The sequence below is a fragment of the Rhinolophus hipposideros genome (genome assembly GCF_964194185.1).
Source record: "Rhinolophus hipposideros genome assembly, chromosome: 12".
Classification (NCBI taxonomy): domain Eukaryota; kingdom Metazoa; phylum Chordata; class Mammalia; order Chiroptera; family Rhinolophidae; genus Rhinolophus; species Rhinolophus hipposideros.
In genome coordinates, this window is record NC_138058.1 from 45787175 (window position 1) to 45801203 (window position 14029).

A 14029-nucleotide genomic window follows, 5' to 3' on the forward strand; every position below is an offset into this window, starting at 1 on the left:
ATACTTTAACCACTGGCGCCCTCTCGTGTTGAAAAGCTAGATCTGCCCGTCCTAACAAAACAATTAGCTTGGGTTGGCCGGTCAGCAAACTACAGATAGGATCGTGGAGGATTTTATTTTTAAAAACTCTGTTATTTCACTGGGCAGGCTGTGTAGTTGTCTTAATATGTGAAAAAAAAAAAAAGGATCCCAATGACACGTCAGTTAAAACGCATGTCATGAGACTGACTATAAAGGTGCTTTGAAAAGTCTGGAAATATGAAGGCAAAGCTGGCTGAGGAAAGGGAACTTGAGATAATTCAGGCAGCCATAGTGGACTCCTGGAGGTTGGGGGAAGGAGACAGGGGGCGGTGACACCAGGAGGTGGCAGACCAGTAAGAGAAAGTGGATATACCAGTTGGAACCAAAAGAAACCTGAGGCTCATTCACAGCAACGTGGGCCTAACAAACCATCCAAACTCCCACCCAATCGCTACTGGTGAGTGCCAAGGCCAAGGGCCACTAGTGCTGGGCTGCCACTCGTAGACCTGGGCTACCCTTAGGGTTTCTCTTTCGAGGCGGCCTCTTATTATTCATTTTCAGTTAGTTTCGCAGGGGTGAATAATGCTGAGAAGAAACAGAGCCGCCTTGCTGGGGCTTTTTTAAAAGGAGGATCATTATTCTACTACTACCCCACTTTTCATCACATATTTGTTGAGGTCCTAGTAGGTGCTGGGTGATGCTGTGGCAGCAGTGTCATCCTCAGGACAGACGGGGGCTCGGGCATGCTGGCCTTCATTTTTGTTGCCTTGTTTCCACCCTTTTCATAGCTGAGATTAAAGCTGGGATTGCAATGAGGCGGGTCACACTGTTGGGAATTCTTCCAAAGCAAGAAGACAACATGCTGAGAACAATGACAAAGCCTGAACAATGACAAAGCCACGCCTGAGATAGTCAGGCCTATGTGTCCACAGACATTTCTTTATGTCAGGGTGACTTGGCGCTTGAGGGTGAGCCAGGGCATTGGTTTGATTTCACAACAGGTTATAGTCAGCCATGCTCACAGACAGAGAACAAACAGTTGTGAGCAGGAAACTGTAATTGTGTAATGGAAGTTGGCAGGCGTGGCAGTCACTGCCTGCAGACTCCCGGGCAGATGAGACAGGGAGGGTAGAGGGGTAGCTCCATGTGGTCCTAGTGGGTACCAGTTGTTACCAGATAGGGAATTAGGAGTCCTGATCACACTGGAAACATCATTCAGAGCTTTCCAGAGACTATGACCAGCCAACTTCCTGCTACCCAGTATTCTTCAGAGGCAAACTCCGACTGAATCTACTCCCGATCTTCCATGCATGATGAGAGTCACTAGGCTTCATTTATTTTTCTTAGTAATCATAGCAGCAGAGCCAGGCTTAGATTGGGCAAGAGGGGACCCTGCTCTGGCCCATGCTGGCCTCTTCTGGTCATAACCCTGTCCACAGTGCAAGGAGTCTACAGGGGTAAAACGATTTGAGGTTGAGAGAGGATGAAAAGAGAGAAGTAAATACAGGGGACTAGGGGACAGTAATATTCTATATGATACTGTAAGGGTGGATACATCATTATACGTTTGTCAAAATCCATAGAATGTCCAACATCAAGAGTAAACCCCAATGCAAACTATGGACATTGGATGATTACGATACGTCAGTGGAGTTCAGTGGTTATAAGAAATGGACCACTCTGGGTGAGAGGTTCAGTGTATGTTGGGGCAGGGGGTATATGCAAAATCTCTGTACCTTCTGCTGTGAACCTAAAATTTCTCTAAAAATAAAGGCGACGGAAGGGGAGAAGAAAAAAGGGGAGGGGAAAAGATGGGAGGGGAAAGGAGAGGAGGCAAGGGTTGAGTTGGGTCATAGGGGTAGGAAAGGAGCAAGGGGAAAATGGCCAAGTCAGGAGGAACAGGAGAGGGAAGATCTGTGAACTTTTGCTGGGGGCCCTAAGTTCTGAACAGCCTTCACCTTCTAGTCTCCCTGTGGCCTGACTCCTTCACATTCCCCGGGGCTCCTGGGAACAAGTATCCTTGCTCTAGGCAGCCTTATTCTCCCATCCTTTACTTGAGCAGGCACGAGAGTATTTCCTGCCAAAACAGAGACGGATACACCATTTCTGGGCCATGCTTCTTCCAGGGTCATCCGGGGACCCGTAGCCTTAGTAGCGACATCTGGGTGTCTGGGCTGCTTTCTGAAAATGTTAATATTTATGAGATGATGGTATCTTCATTTGAATTCCCTAGATAGATCAATAATTAATATATTTACTAAAACCCAGACATGGCCTCATCAGAGTCCCATCCAAGCAGGCTCTATGCTTCCCGGCAACTCCACTCAACTTTCCAAAAATTCAGCACTCCTCTGCTAAAAACATTCAAGATCCCTGCTCTATATTTTCTTCCTCTTCTTTTGTTTTAATGTCACATAATGTCAAGAAGGACGTCAGGCAGGCCCTGTTTCTTTCAGGGTGGGAGCTAGGATACTAGAAAGGGAGATGTGAATATCTGGGTACCTCATACAGGACACCAGATATGTCAACAGCCAGAACATTCTCCTGTCCCAGGTGAGGTCATCCTCCATTTCTACTGCAGCTATTTCCAACCTTCACCACCCTCCTCAGGCCTTCCACACCCCCACTTCTCACTTCAACATCAAAAAGGATCTCCTACTTGGGAAAATAAGGGAACTTTTGTTGCAATGCCCTCCACAGATTCAGGACTTAAATGATCACTTTTCCCCCTCACCTCCTCCTGGATTTCTATCCCTCACACAGCAAACATATCTGCTGCACCCAGTACTCATCGAAAGGTTTCCCCTCTGTCCGGGAAGAGGGGCATCCATCTTTCTCTCCAAGGCCCACCCCTCCTCTGTTCCTGCTGCACTAATGGTCCCCTCTCTCTCCTGGCTCATCAATCTCTCCTTTTCCACTTTTTTCCGAATTATATTAAACAATCTGAAAATACAACCTTCTCCATTCTCGGCACAGCATCTGCATAGCTGGGCTTCCGTCTCTATCATCCACCAAGACAGCTCATGCCGAAGACACGAGGGACCCCCTCATGGTTAAATCTAATCCCACATTCTCTTTTCACCTTAACTAACCTCTTGTACGCATTTGGCACCACCCTTTATTGCTTCCTTTTCAATTGTTTTTTTAACTACTCTCTACTCTTTTGTTTTCCATGATGCCATTTCTCGCTGCCTTTCCTCCTGCTTCTGGGGTCCTTCCCTCCTCCTGCATTTGCAGACTCATCCTTTGGCTCCTCCTGCCAACCCCCGAGGTGCCATCTTCTCTCTTCACACTCAAGATACTTCTCTGGTGGATGACATCTACTCTACGGCTTTAACTCCTACTTAGACGTGGACAAATCCCAAATCCAAATGCTCGGTCTAAACCTCTCCCCAGAATTTCAGTGAGAATGTCCCGAATTTATATGGACAGCCCCATATAAATTTCCCCTAGGCACCTCAAAGTTAACGCATCGCCCAGGCAGCTCCACCGGATTTGCCTCCAGCCCTGTTCTCCCTCTTGTAGTCCCTTTCTCAGCGAATGGTATCACTACCCTCCCAGGTGGATATGGTCACCACAGCAAATAAATTGCTCCTCAATATCTCCTAAATCATTCGCCTCCTCTTTATTCCCACTGCAGCCATTTCCTTATTTCCAGTCCTCATAATTTCTCAGGGGGAATCCCTTCAGTGACCAGTTTGTTTATGGCTTCAGTTTTCTTTCTTACACTTTACCTCTTTTTCTAATTTTTTCACAATGGAAATTTATAAATAATACATTCCATACAAATAATAAAACACTGTTTTTAAATAATGTCCGTGCAATGTTCCTGCCCAATAGTTCGGGGTTGTCCACCTCTGCGAGTGGGCTGGACCAGCTTATGGAACTGGACACTCTATTCCAGGCCCCAGAGTATGTCCCCACCTTCCCATATTATGTGCTTTTACCCTTGTCACCTAGCATGACCATTTGAGCAGAAGATAATTCACGGGCAAGAGAGCAGCAAACAGAGAACGGAACCCAAGACTCAAGAGTCAAAGTTCAAATCCTATTTCTGCTAATAAGCTGTGTCACATGAACAAGTTACTTGGTCGCTGAGCCCCAGTTTCCTCACTGGGGACATGAGGATAACATCACCTACATCACAAGCCTAATGAAGGATCAATAAGGTGTCTTACGGAAAAGTATTCTAGCATGGTTCCTTCCAAGAGAAAGCTCTGAACCATGGATCATGACAGAAAAATGTCTATTACTTATTTCAGTACCTAACTCCAAAAATATTTGTTCCCTTATGCTGCAATGTATCTTTTCCTTAAATTATTTCTATGCTTTTATAGAAAACATGGAGTCATGCCTCCCTCCTCAGTGCAGTTGCCTTGGATGGTGTCTACACAGAAATGGCTTAACAAATTCGTAGATAACTAACATGGCTTGTGTTCGACCTTCCCACTCTACCTGGAACTTGCTTTTGAGGCTATGAGAACAGACCAAGATTTTTAAAAAGAAGAGACAACAGAGGCACATGGGTGTGGGGAGACAAGGGCAGGGCACAGAGCACCTTACCTTTGCACTGCAGACCCTGCCGCAAGAGGCCCCAGAGCAGGGACCCACAGTGGTCGCAGAATGTGGGGACCTTGTAGTTGTGGATACCAAACTTGTGGGGCATGTTGACGCTGAACCGCTGGGAGCCCACCTGCAGGGATGGCAAAACACAGAGTCACGGCCAAGCTCCTAGGTACCCTGAACTGCTTATCGTTGGCCCTCCTACAGAACTGACTGCAGGTGGCAGGCCTTAGCTTGGCTCTGAAAGGTGCTCTGAGAAAAGAGGTAAAGAGAGTCTCTCTCCTGCCCCAGGCCTTTGCTCCTGATGCCCTTAACACATTTTCTGCCGCTCTGTTTGACTCTGGGAGGCCAGGCCTGCTCCCTCATGCAGTTCCCTCTGAGACTTCAGGCCTCTGACTCTTACAGCCCACAGCACAATATGCCCCTCACACTTTGGCCATTAACGAGATGTCACCATGTGCTTTCAATGCTGCTTTGTGCATGGAAGCCTTGCTTAGGCAGAGTCTTTAGTGGACATGGAATTCTACAACACCCTGAAAACCCAGCTTTGCTGTGGAAACTGTAGGCCGTCAGTTAGGACAAACCATAGTGTTGAAGATGGCTAATAAGGAGTGGTGACCACAGAGTGCTCGGGTATTGGTACTGACCACAGGCTGGGCACCACCAGCCCAGTTAAACCGCCCCCCCCCACCCTACGAGGCAGGCACGATTTTTAGGCTGAGTTTACAGAGGAGGACATGAAGAGGCAGTGAGACGAAGAAACATGGCAGTAAGCTGACGAATGGCAGAGCCAGGATTTGATGCCCATGAGTCTGAATTCAGAGCCCAGGACTTTTCACCTCTATGCTGCCACTTATTAATTAGTTAAATGGAGTAAAGAGAAGGTGGTAAGGTGGATGGGAGGGATGGGGAAGAGAAGTCCAGGTATTTGATCTGTAGGTCTGGGTGTACCACAAGCCATTCGTGAGGTCTCCGGCCCGTTTCCTGACTTCTTGGGGCTTCAGATTCCTATCTGGCAAATGAGGATGGCAGCCTCATCCCACCTAATGTCACAGGATCCTGGGGTCCGTGAGACACCAGAGGTGGAGGAAGAGGGAAACATTAAGTGTTCCACAGAAGTAAGGTGTCATGAGCATTGTCTACCTTTCTGGGTCTTCTTGTCCCTCTGCAGAGCTATTCTCCACCTGTGTCTCTAGTGCGGCAGCCTCATGAACCAGGTCCTTCTCAGAAGGCACAGGGGAACTATCACCTGAGACTGCTGTAGGCCGGGGAGAAAGTCACTCTTGCGATTCTGGGAATCAGGAAGTGAAAAGCAGGTAGCAAGGAAGTTGTCCTTGGCTCAATGCTGACTGGTGAGTGAAAGGCCCCCACTGGGGACTAAGAAGGGGGGATGAGAGATGGACAGAACACAAACATCGATGTAGACATGGATTTGAACGTGAATAAGCTCAGGGTCACTCGACTGCATAACGATTCCCTATCACTCAGATATAAAGAATGGCGGATCGTTCCACTGGACCAGAATGGTACTGACCCTGCTTGAGACGCATATAATGTCAATTAGGGTCTTATCCCTGTACAAGATTCCAAGATTTCCTGAAAGCAATCATGCCCACTCCTTCTTAGGTTTGTAGGTTAGGTGTGCCTATTTGTGCATGTAGTCACGTCAACTCCACGGCAGCCTGCTCAGCCTGAAGGACATAAGAGATCACTGGGCTCCCTCTATCCCTGCAAATGCAAATGACATGGTGGACCTACACTGAGAATAGAGTCATGGTCTCCTAGGCATACCCTCATAGGCATATGGATGACAGACAAAGGGGGAGACATGGGGAAGAGTCCTGGGTGGCTAAGAGGGTGAGTGTGGGGCAGGAGAGCTGTGTGATCCTCAGGTATGACCACGAAGGACTCTAAGGTATCAGAAAGTGAGGGGAGGAAGACGATGAGCACGCACGAGAGCACACCACAGAATCAGAGCAACTGCAAAACCAACACAGGGGCCACACGCATGTGTACACACCACTCCAACTGAGGGAGGTTCCGAAACAGAGGGGTAAGTAAGACCCACAGGGAGGACCGGGGAGGAAGAAAAGGTCAGAAAGATAGAACTGGAAGTTTTAAAAAGAAGGAAGGAAGGAAAGGAAGGTGACACAGAGAGCATTCCTTTGTCACCACACCTGAAAGAGCAGGGAGGGTTGTGAGTCCTCAGTGCGAACACACACATAAAACAGGGCAAGTGCATTGGCCAAGTGCTCGCGGCACTAAAGTTCCAAGGCGCCCATCGGCAGAGTACCTTTAACAGGAAGATTAGATAGGTGGTGTTTAGAGCCAGTGTGTACGTATGTACGATATGTGTGTCTAGGTGCAGCACACTGCCAGTGGTTACACAAAAGAATGAACTCAAAGGTTGTTCTCCAGCAGTGCTGTGCTTGGCAGAGGGCACATCCGTTGTTCTGATGGCCCAGGGACACACTGACCCTAAAGGAGACTGGCTTCGGGGCACACGGAGACAGGCTAAGAAACCCAAAGCTCCCTTCCTCAATCCCTGGCAATTTACCTCCCTTGGGACACATGCCAAGTTTGGGAACACACCCTACTGGTGACTTCTTTTCACTGTTCACTAAGCCAGGAAAGACAGTCAGAAGAACTAGGTCACAGATTAAGCTGGGTTGTGGGCATTTCAAACCCTTTAACCTGCATGGCGTGGACTCCTATGGGACTCTTCCCTTCAAGAAGGTGTGAAAGAACTTTGGAAACCTGCAGAGGTTCACAGCTGATGAAACCTGTGAGATCCTTGAGGGCAGGAATCGTGTAATCTTCTGTGTTTCCATGGGATATGGCATAATAGTTGGCACACAGGAAGTGTTTAATAAATGCTCAAAGGCCTGCCCCTAGGAAAGAATAAAGCCAGAAAGCAAGCAAGCCGTCTCTTTCTTTCATTTACTTGTAAAAGTAATGAGGGTAACAACATACTTTGGGTAACAACATCCTAGACCAGGAGTCAGGAGACTCAGTGTGGAAGACCTGCCATTTTACCCACAACAGTAGAAACCCTGCAAACAACTTTGGTGCTCTGGGTTGTCTGCGCTTTGGGGACATGGAAGGTTCAACCTAAGCCTTGCCCCTTGCTGTGTTCCAGTAACTATTTGAAAGCAAAAGGAGATAAGAGATGGGAAATGCTTTGGATGCCAAGATGCCATTTGGTTGAATTATTTTTAAGAAGCAGGTAGGTCTCTGTAAGTCACTCCTTTTGGAAACCAAATTATAAATCCACCTGATTATAAACCCATCCAGGGCCACTCTCTCTGACCCCCAATTCTAATGACCTATGATTATACAGTATTTATTTATTTCACCAAGAATTAAAAGCATGGCTTTGAACTCAACTACTATGAATACCGATAACGCCTACAGTCATATTCACACCCTTCTCCCATTCGCTCAGTTAGGGGAAACCTAGCTTCTGTGTTGAATTTTCTTGCTTCCTTACCCCTAGAGACTTCCCTCATAGTCAACCTGATACTAGTTTGAAAGATTAAGAGACAACATCGTGCCGTGTTTAAGGGCTCAGACTCTGGAACAGGCTATCTGGATTTCAGTGGGGCTCTTTCACATACTAGCTGTGTGAAATTTGACATCTCTTTGCTTCTATCCTCTCTGTTGTAAAATGAAGATGACAATAACTTTGATCAGCTGTTATGAGATTAAATAATGTAGGATAAAGTGCTTAAATCAGAGCAGGGTAGGTACCCAATGAATGTTGGCTATTGTTATTATTGTGGTTATTTCTGCCTCCTAAGTGTTTCTTGGGTTTGCTAATTCCACTCCCTTCCTCCTATCACCTCATAAAGATAAGGTTCCTGCCTGCATGTTGTGTCTAACTGTTTATGAGCTCTGTGGAGCCACTAACACGTCCGTTAGCTGCTTCACTGTTCCGATAATGACATAAAAGAATTCACATTTTCCTTGTGGGCTCTGGGCTCACACAGCTGTTGGCATAATATCCACAGACATAAAACCGACTTTGAGCCACATTCATTCTGTAGACTGTACCTCATGCCAGAAAGCCGTGGACAACCCCCTTAATTCTTGATCAACATAAGGAAGAAAGCAATGGGATCTCAGAGAGATGAGGATTTTCTTAGGGACCATGGAGGAGTCAGTGGAGGGTGGGGATGGCAGTGAAGAAAGCCCAGAATTTCAATGTTATAAATATTTACCTCGTCGGGAGTTTCCTGTTTCTTTAATCCAGCACACTTCGTAATTATGAGCTCATGGCATCGCTTGTGGACCACGCAAGTGCAAACTGCAAACAGCAGAAAAAGAAGAAAAAAAAGGGAAGACTGAGTGACTAGTGGGGGAAGGAAGTTTCCACCCCAAGATTTCACTGGGTTTTGGTGAAGGGGCGAGGGGAGATATACCCCTTCAGTCACCAAGTCTTAATGTAATACACTGGCGGAATCCCTTTATACAGTCATTTCAAAGCCCTTTGCCATCAGAACGATTCCTGTTTCTTAAATGCTCTAGAGAAGAATGAACCATTTATACCCAAAGGGCATCAGCAGTATTGTCTAGTTCCAGGAGTACCGATCAATTTTCTTGCTCCTATTTGCCAAGGTGAGGGAAGAATTTCCCTTCCAGGAAGCACTGTCTATTAAAGACATTGCAGCCATCTGGAGCTCCACTCAGGATCATGTCAGGATTGACTGGTGTGTTAGGTCAGGATGGCAGAAGTGGCACAGAAGTTCTTAAGTTTTTGATCTGATTGTACTCTTACGTGCCAAACTTAAAATGTTTCATCTAATTTAGTATCTCCACAAGAAGTGGCCTGTAGCTCTGTCTTTACAGTCATGGAGCAGTGTAGGCAGTAAATGGCTAAAGACGTCAGGAATTGTTTACACACGTGCTACCCAAGGACACATCAATGTCCAAAAGAACCTACCCAAGTCCCCAGGGATGAGACCCAAGTTAACCAGTGGCTGGGTGAGGAGATGGAATGGTCTCTCAGCCCAAACCGCAGAAAAACCTCCACACGACCACATCACATATCCACCCTCCAATTCTGGACAACTTAACCTTGCATTAGTAGTCAATCAACTGACTACTCAACTTCAAGTGAGATTTAAATGTTTAAGAGCTGATGATTCCATAGTAGAGACAAGAAAAGATCATCGGGAAGGACCCTTCAGTGATACTGAATAAATAAGTGACAGAGCTCCTTCAGGGAGTGAGAGAGTAAAGGAGCTGATGGAATACATGCCACAAGGTTTAGTACTCAGTGGGACCTTCAACGGGCCTCTAATTGAAGCACGTGTCTCACGTGGAAAGATGAGAGTGCTACCTACAAGCAGGCTAGACCCCTGGGACACCTGGAGATAGGTGGTACCTACAAGGTACTCCCATACATCTATTGCCATATGTGTATGTGGGAGCAATGGCCTGACAGGGACAAAGAAACACAGGGTCCTTCTTCTCGAGCAGGCAGACTCTGTAGAGCCTCTAAATGTCATCAAATCCATGGGTCCCCAATGATTTAGTTCGTACAATACCTCTTACCTTGACATTGGTATCCCTGTTTTCCTATGACACCCCTGAAAAGAAAAATACAACCCTTTAAAAATGTTAATTTTAGTAGGTCAAAAACCACACAATCACCCCATTCTGGTCACTACCCACAATGCACCAAGTATGCTGGAGTCTACCTAGCAGCGTAATTGCACTCCCACTTGCAGGATGCCTTAAAATGACTCCTTCAGAAAGCCACAGAGGGCAGCTCCAGTGCTTGGAATGGGTGCAAGGTGTGGCCAGTGTCAGAGCTTGGCTTCCTCTACAAACAGCCATTCTAGCGGGACCAGCAGCGCTCTGGGAAGCCACAGAGACTGCCTGCTTCCAGCAGGCCTCCATGGGTCGAGTGTGACCGTCACCTTCCTCAGGGGTAATCATGGAGGAAGGCTGCAGCTGGCAAGCACATTGCCTGGCGTTCCCGGAGCAGTCTGGGGTTATAGGTCTGTCTGGGACCAGCGTTGGGAGTTTGACTCACCATTTGGGTGAGGGCCAACATTGGTGGTTCCTTCCATGGTCAGAATAGGGTTCCCTGGGGCCAGTTTAGTGTCAGCATGGACACAGGACAATTCAGTCAACCTGGCCGAGCCCTGTTCTCAGTGCACCAACAACTGGTCAGGGAGCTTCCTGCAATTCCCAGCCCAGTGGGAGGAGACAGAAGTCATTTAGTTATTTGGGCTATTCCTCAGGAAACCTACAGCTCAGTGGGGTTCGCTATGGGCTTAGAAGAGACCTGACTCTGTAAGACTCAGCCTTACGAGCCTACTCCCCTCGGCACAAAATTCAGGACCAAAATGCAGAAAATGGAAGTCAGAGGGTTGAGTCAACCCTAGGAATGACACCTGTCTGGGGGGTGGGAGTGGGGTGTTACCTCTCTTTCAGTTGAGTTGAGTTTGCTCTGAGCTGTGTCACCTTAGATGTCCATGCCAACCTCAGGGACTAGTTCTGGAACACCATGAGGATAAGACTAGCCACTCCTGGACACCCTGGAAATCCAGGGGGTCCTCAGAGTGCAATTCCAATGTTCCTTGGCTGGGTTCCTGCTGCAATTTGGCCTCACTCACTCTCCCTCACTGGATTCAAATGTGTTGGCAAACTCTAGTCAGTTTCAGAGAGCTCACAGAGGTTGCCAGAAAGGCTGGTGGGATGTCAGGAAAAGCAGGCGCTTTTTAGTTATGCTCACCAGGGACGGAATCAGACCTCTGACACTTCCCAGATGGAGGACTTCAGACTAGTCTCATTTTCATTTCTGAGCCTCAGTATTGTTAGTGGAATGGGGTTCATAACACATAGCTCATAGGATACTGGGACAATTTAGATAGTTCCAGTGCCTAAGAGATAACCTGGCACGTGGTAGGTATTCATTAAAATTCCCCCTCCAATCCCCAAGGCAAGTGCTCCTTCTCCACCTTCCAAACAGACTACTACTTACCTATATATGCCTATCAAAATCCTAGTTATCATGAAAGAAGAAATGCCACTTCCTCCAGGAAGCCTTCTCTGAGCACGTCAGCCAATGCTGCTCGCTCACTCCTGAAACCTCAGTATCCTAGCAGCACCAGTTACAACAGATACTAAGAACTGCTTTGTATCATAGATGTTGGCAAAAGAGTATTTTGTAACTTTATTATGAAAAAATTCAAATGTATATAAAAGTAGGGAGATGAATAATGGACCCTCAGGTACCCATCATCCAGCTCCAACAATGATCAGTACATGGCCAGTCTTGTTTCATCTCTATCCCAACCCCTCCCACCTCCTTCCAGCTTATTCTTTTCTAACAAATCCCAGAATCATATTATTTCATTTGTAAATAATTTAGTTTGTCTCTCTAAAGATGAGGACCACTTTAAAAGAAACCACAATACCATTATTGGTTATAAAGTCTTAACTCCTTAAATATGATACATGATATGATCCTAAGTATAAAATCACCGAGAACTATAGTTTCTTCTTTCCATTTATCCCCCCAAGGACCAAACGCTCACTTAGCCTTTCAGAAAAGTCTTCTGCAATCCAATAAAGAAGAAATAAGGCACCTCAGCACATTTTACATAAAGTTTCTCATCTCCCAACTTCTTGCCACAGAGAGAGCATAACAACTAGTGGTTTTAGGAGAGAAGGACTTACCAGATAAAATCTCTGCAGTGGGAGCAGTAGGTGGGCTGCCGAAGATAGGTGGCCATGAACTTGTGGCCATTGACCTGGTGGACTCTGCGCCTGACAGCCCCCTGCCGCTTCCGGGGCCGCATGCGCTCCCTGAACACACGCTCTTCATTGTCTTTAGGGGCTGGGGAAGGACAAAAGCAGAGAAGAAAATAGTCTGGATTAGCACACCTTGAAAGTGACCTCCTGCAGGAGAGCTGCTCCATCCTCGGGTGCCTGGAGGTGTGAGGGGACATGGGGCGCAGCCTTGGCTGGTGGAGGGATTTGGGGGTCTGAGGAACCTCACTGCTCAGCTCCGGTGAGAGAGCACCACATGGAGAGGGAAGGCCAGGACTGCAATCTCCTACCCCAGATGCACCCTCAGTATCCATCTCAATCCCAATTCTGTTCTACACATGGCTGTTCCACTCCTACACCAGCTACACGTTGCAAGGGTATGGGGTCAAAAGGATCAGGGTTCAAATCTTACTGCCTCTTCTGAGTACTATGACCTTGGATGGCTGGTGGCCCTTGCCCTGAGCCTCTGTGGACATCTCTCTCTGACAGTACCCACCTCATGGGGCACTGTGGAGTCAGTGGTGTGACTTCCAACCACACCCAGCCACCTGGCTCACAGAAGTAGCCACTTCTGTGGCTACTAAATGTAGCCAAGTGTCAAATAAATCTGGCTTTTCTTTCTTTTGCCTCTGACGTAGATGAGGACAATGAAGAGCCTTTCCCCCGAGGTCAGAAGGAAAGTATAACCTTATAAAAGAAGTTCTGGAAGACTGACGACCCACCATCACGGTAACCTTCTACAAGCCAGGAACAGGGCCCTCACCAGAACCAAACATGCTAGTACCTTGATCTTAGACTTCTAGCCTTTAGAACTGGGAGACACAAATTTCCTCTGTTTAAGCCAGCCCGTCTGTGGTGTGTTATTAAGGCAGCCTGAGCTGACTAATACAATGATGCTAATGGCTAACATTGATCAAAGACTCACGCTGTAGCAGAGCATGTTAAGTGCACTACGTGTGGTAATTCATTAAACTTTCACAACAACCCTGCTTGAAGGGTACTACTATTATCCCCATGTTGCAGGTGTGCGAACCGAGGAATGGAGAGTTTAAGTAAACTGTTCCTAGTAACACAGCTACTAGGTGGTGGAGCCCAGATTTAGACCCAGAGAGCAGGGAAGAAACCAACATCCCACTGTTCACACACTGCTTTGAGGGACAGCCCACTCTCCTATGGCAAGGCCCCAAAGCTCTTGTCAGAGTGGCTCTCATTATGGAAGAGTCAAGCTGCCTGTGGCCTCCTCAGTGGCAGGGGAGGTAGGCTCTGGGTCTCCTACGAAGCTCCTAGCACTAATGTAGGCCCTGGAAGGCCAGCTGCCTGCATGGCACAGCTTCAAATGCACTGGGAAGACCCTGTGCCCCCCCAATACTCCCTACACCAGACATCCCACCACAACAGTGTCCGTCCTGCTGGAGAAGCATCGCCCCTCTAGGACCTCTTTGAAAATAAGGTTCCCTGAGGTGGAGGTCACATGTGTGAGTCAAATAGCTGTTCAGTCCAAGGGCATCTTGCCAGTCCAGAGAGGGTATGGATGGAGGGCAAGTAAAACTGAAGGGAGAGAAAGGCAAGAATGGGAGCATGTGCCTGGCCAGCATGGGTTTTTAGGGGGGCGCAGCCTCCAAGCAAACAGGCAGAGCTGTGGGCTGAGCGGCTGCACCCT

The 14029-nt window shown here is 47.4% G+C and overlaps 1 protein-coding gene across 1 annotated transcript in view; it reads right to left on the minus strand.

The window, feature by feature from the left end:
• The window catches only part of PRKCE (protein kinase C epsilon), a 468189-nt gene that overhangs the window by 157897 nt on the left and 296263 nt on the right, over positions 1-14029 (minus strand). The window contains exons 3-6 of the mRNA XM_081068797.1: positions 12277-12436; positions 10141-10175; positions 8805-8890; positions 4585-4714 (exon numbers count right to left, since the gene is read on the minus strand). Coding sequence (XP_080924923.1) covers positions 4585-4714; positions 8805-8890; positions 10141-10175; positions 12277-12436 — 411 coding nt within the window. The remainder of the gene's footprint in view (positions 1-4584; positions 4715-8804; positions 8891-10140; positions 10176-12276; positions 12437-14029) is intronic.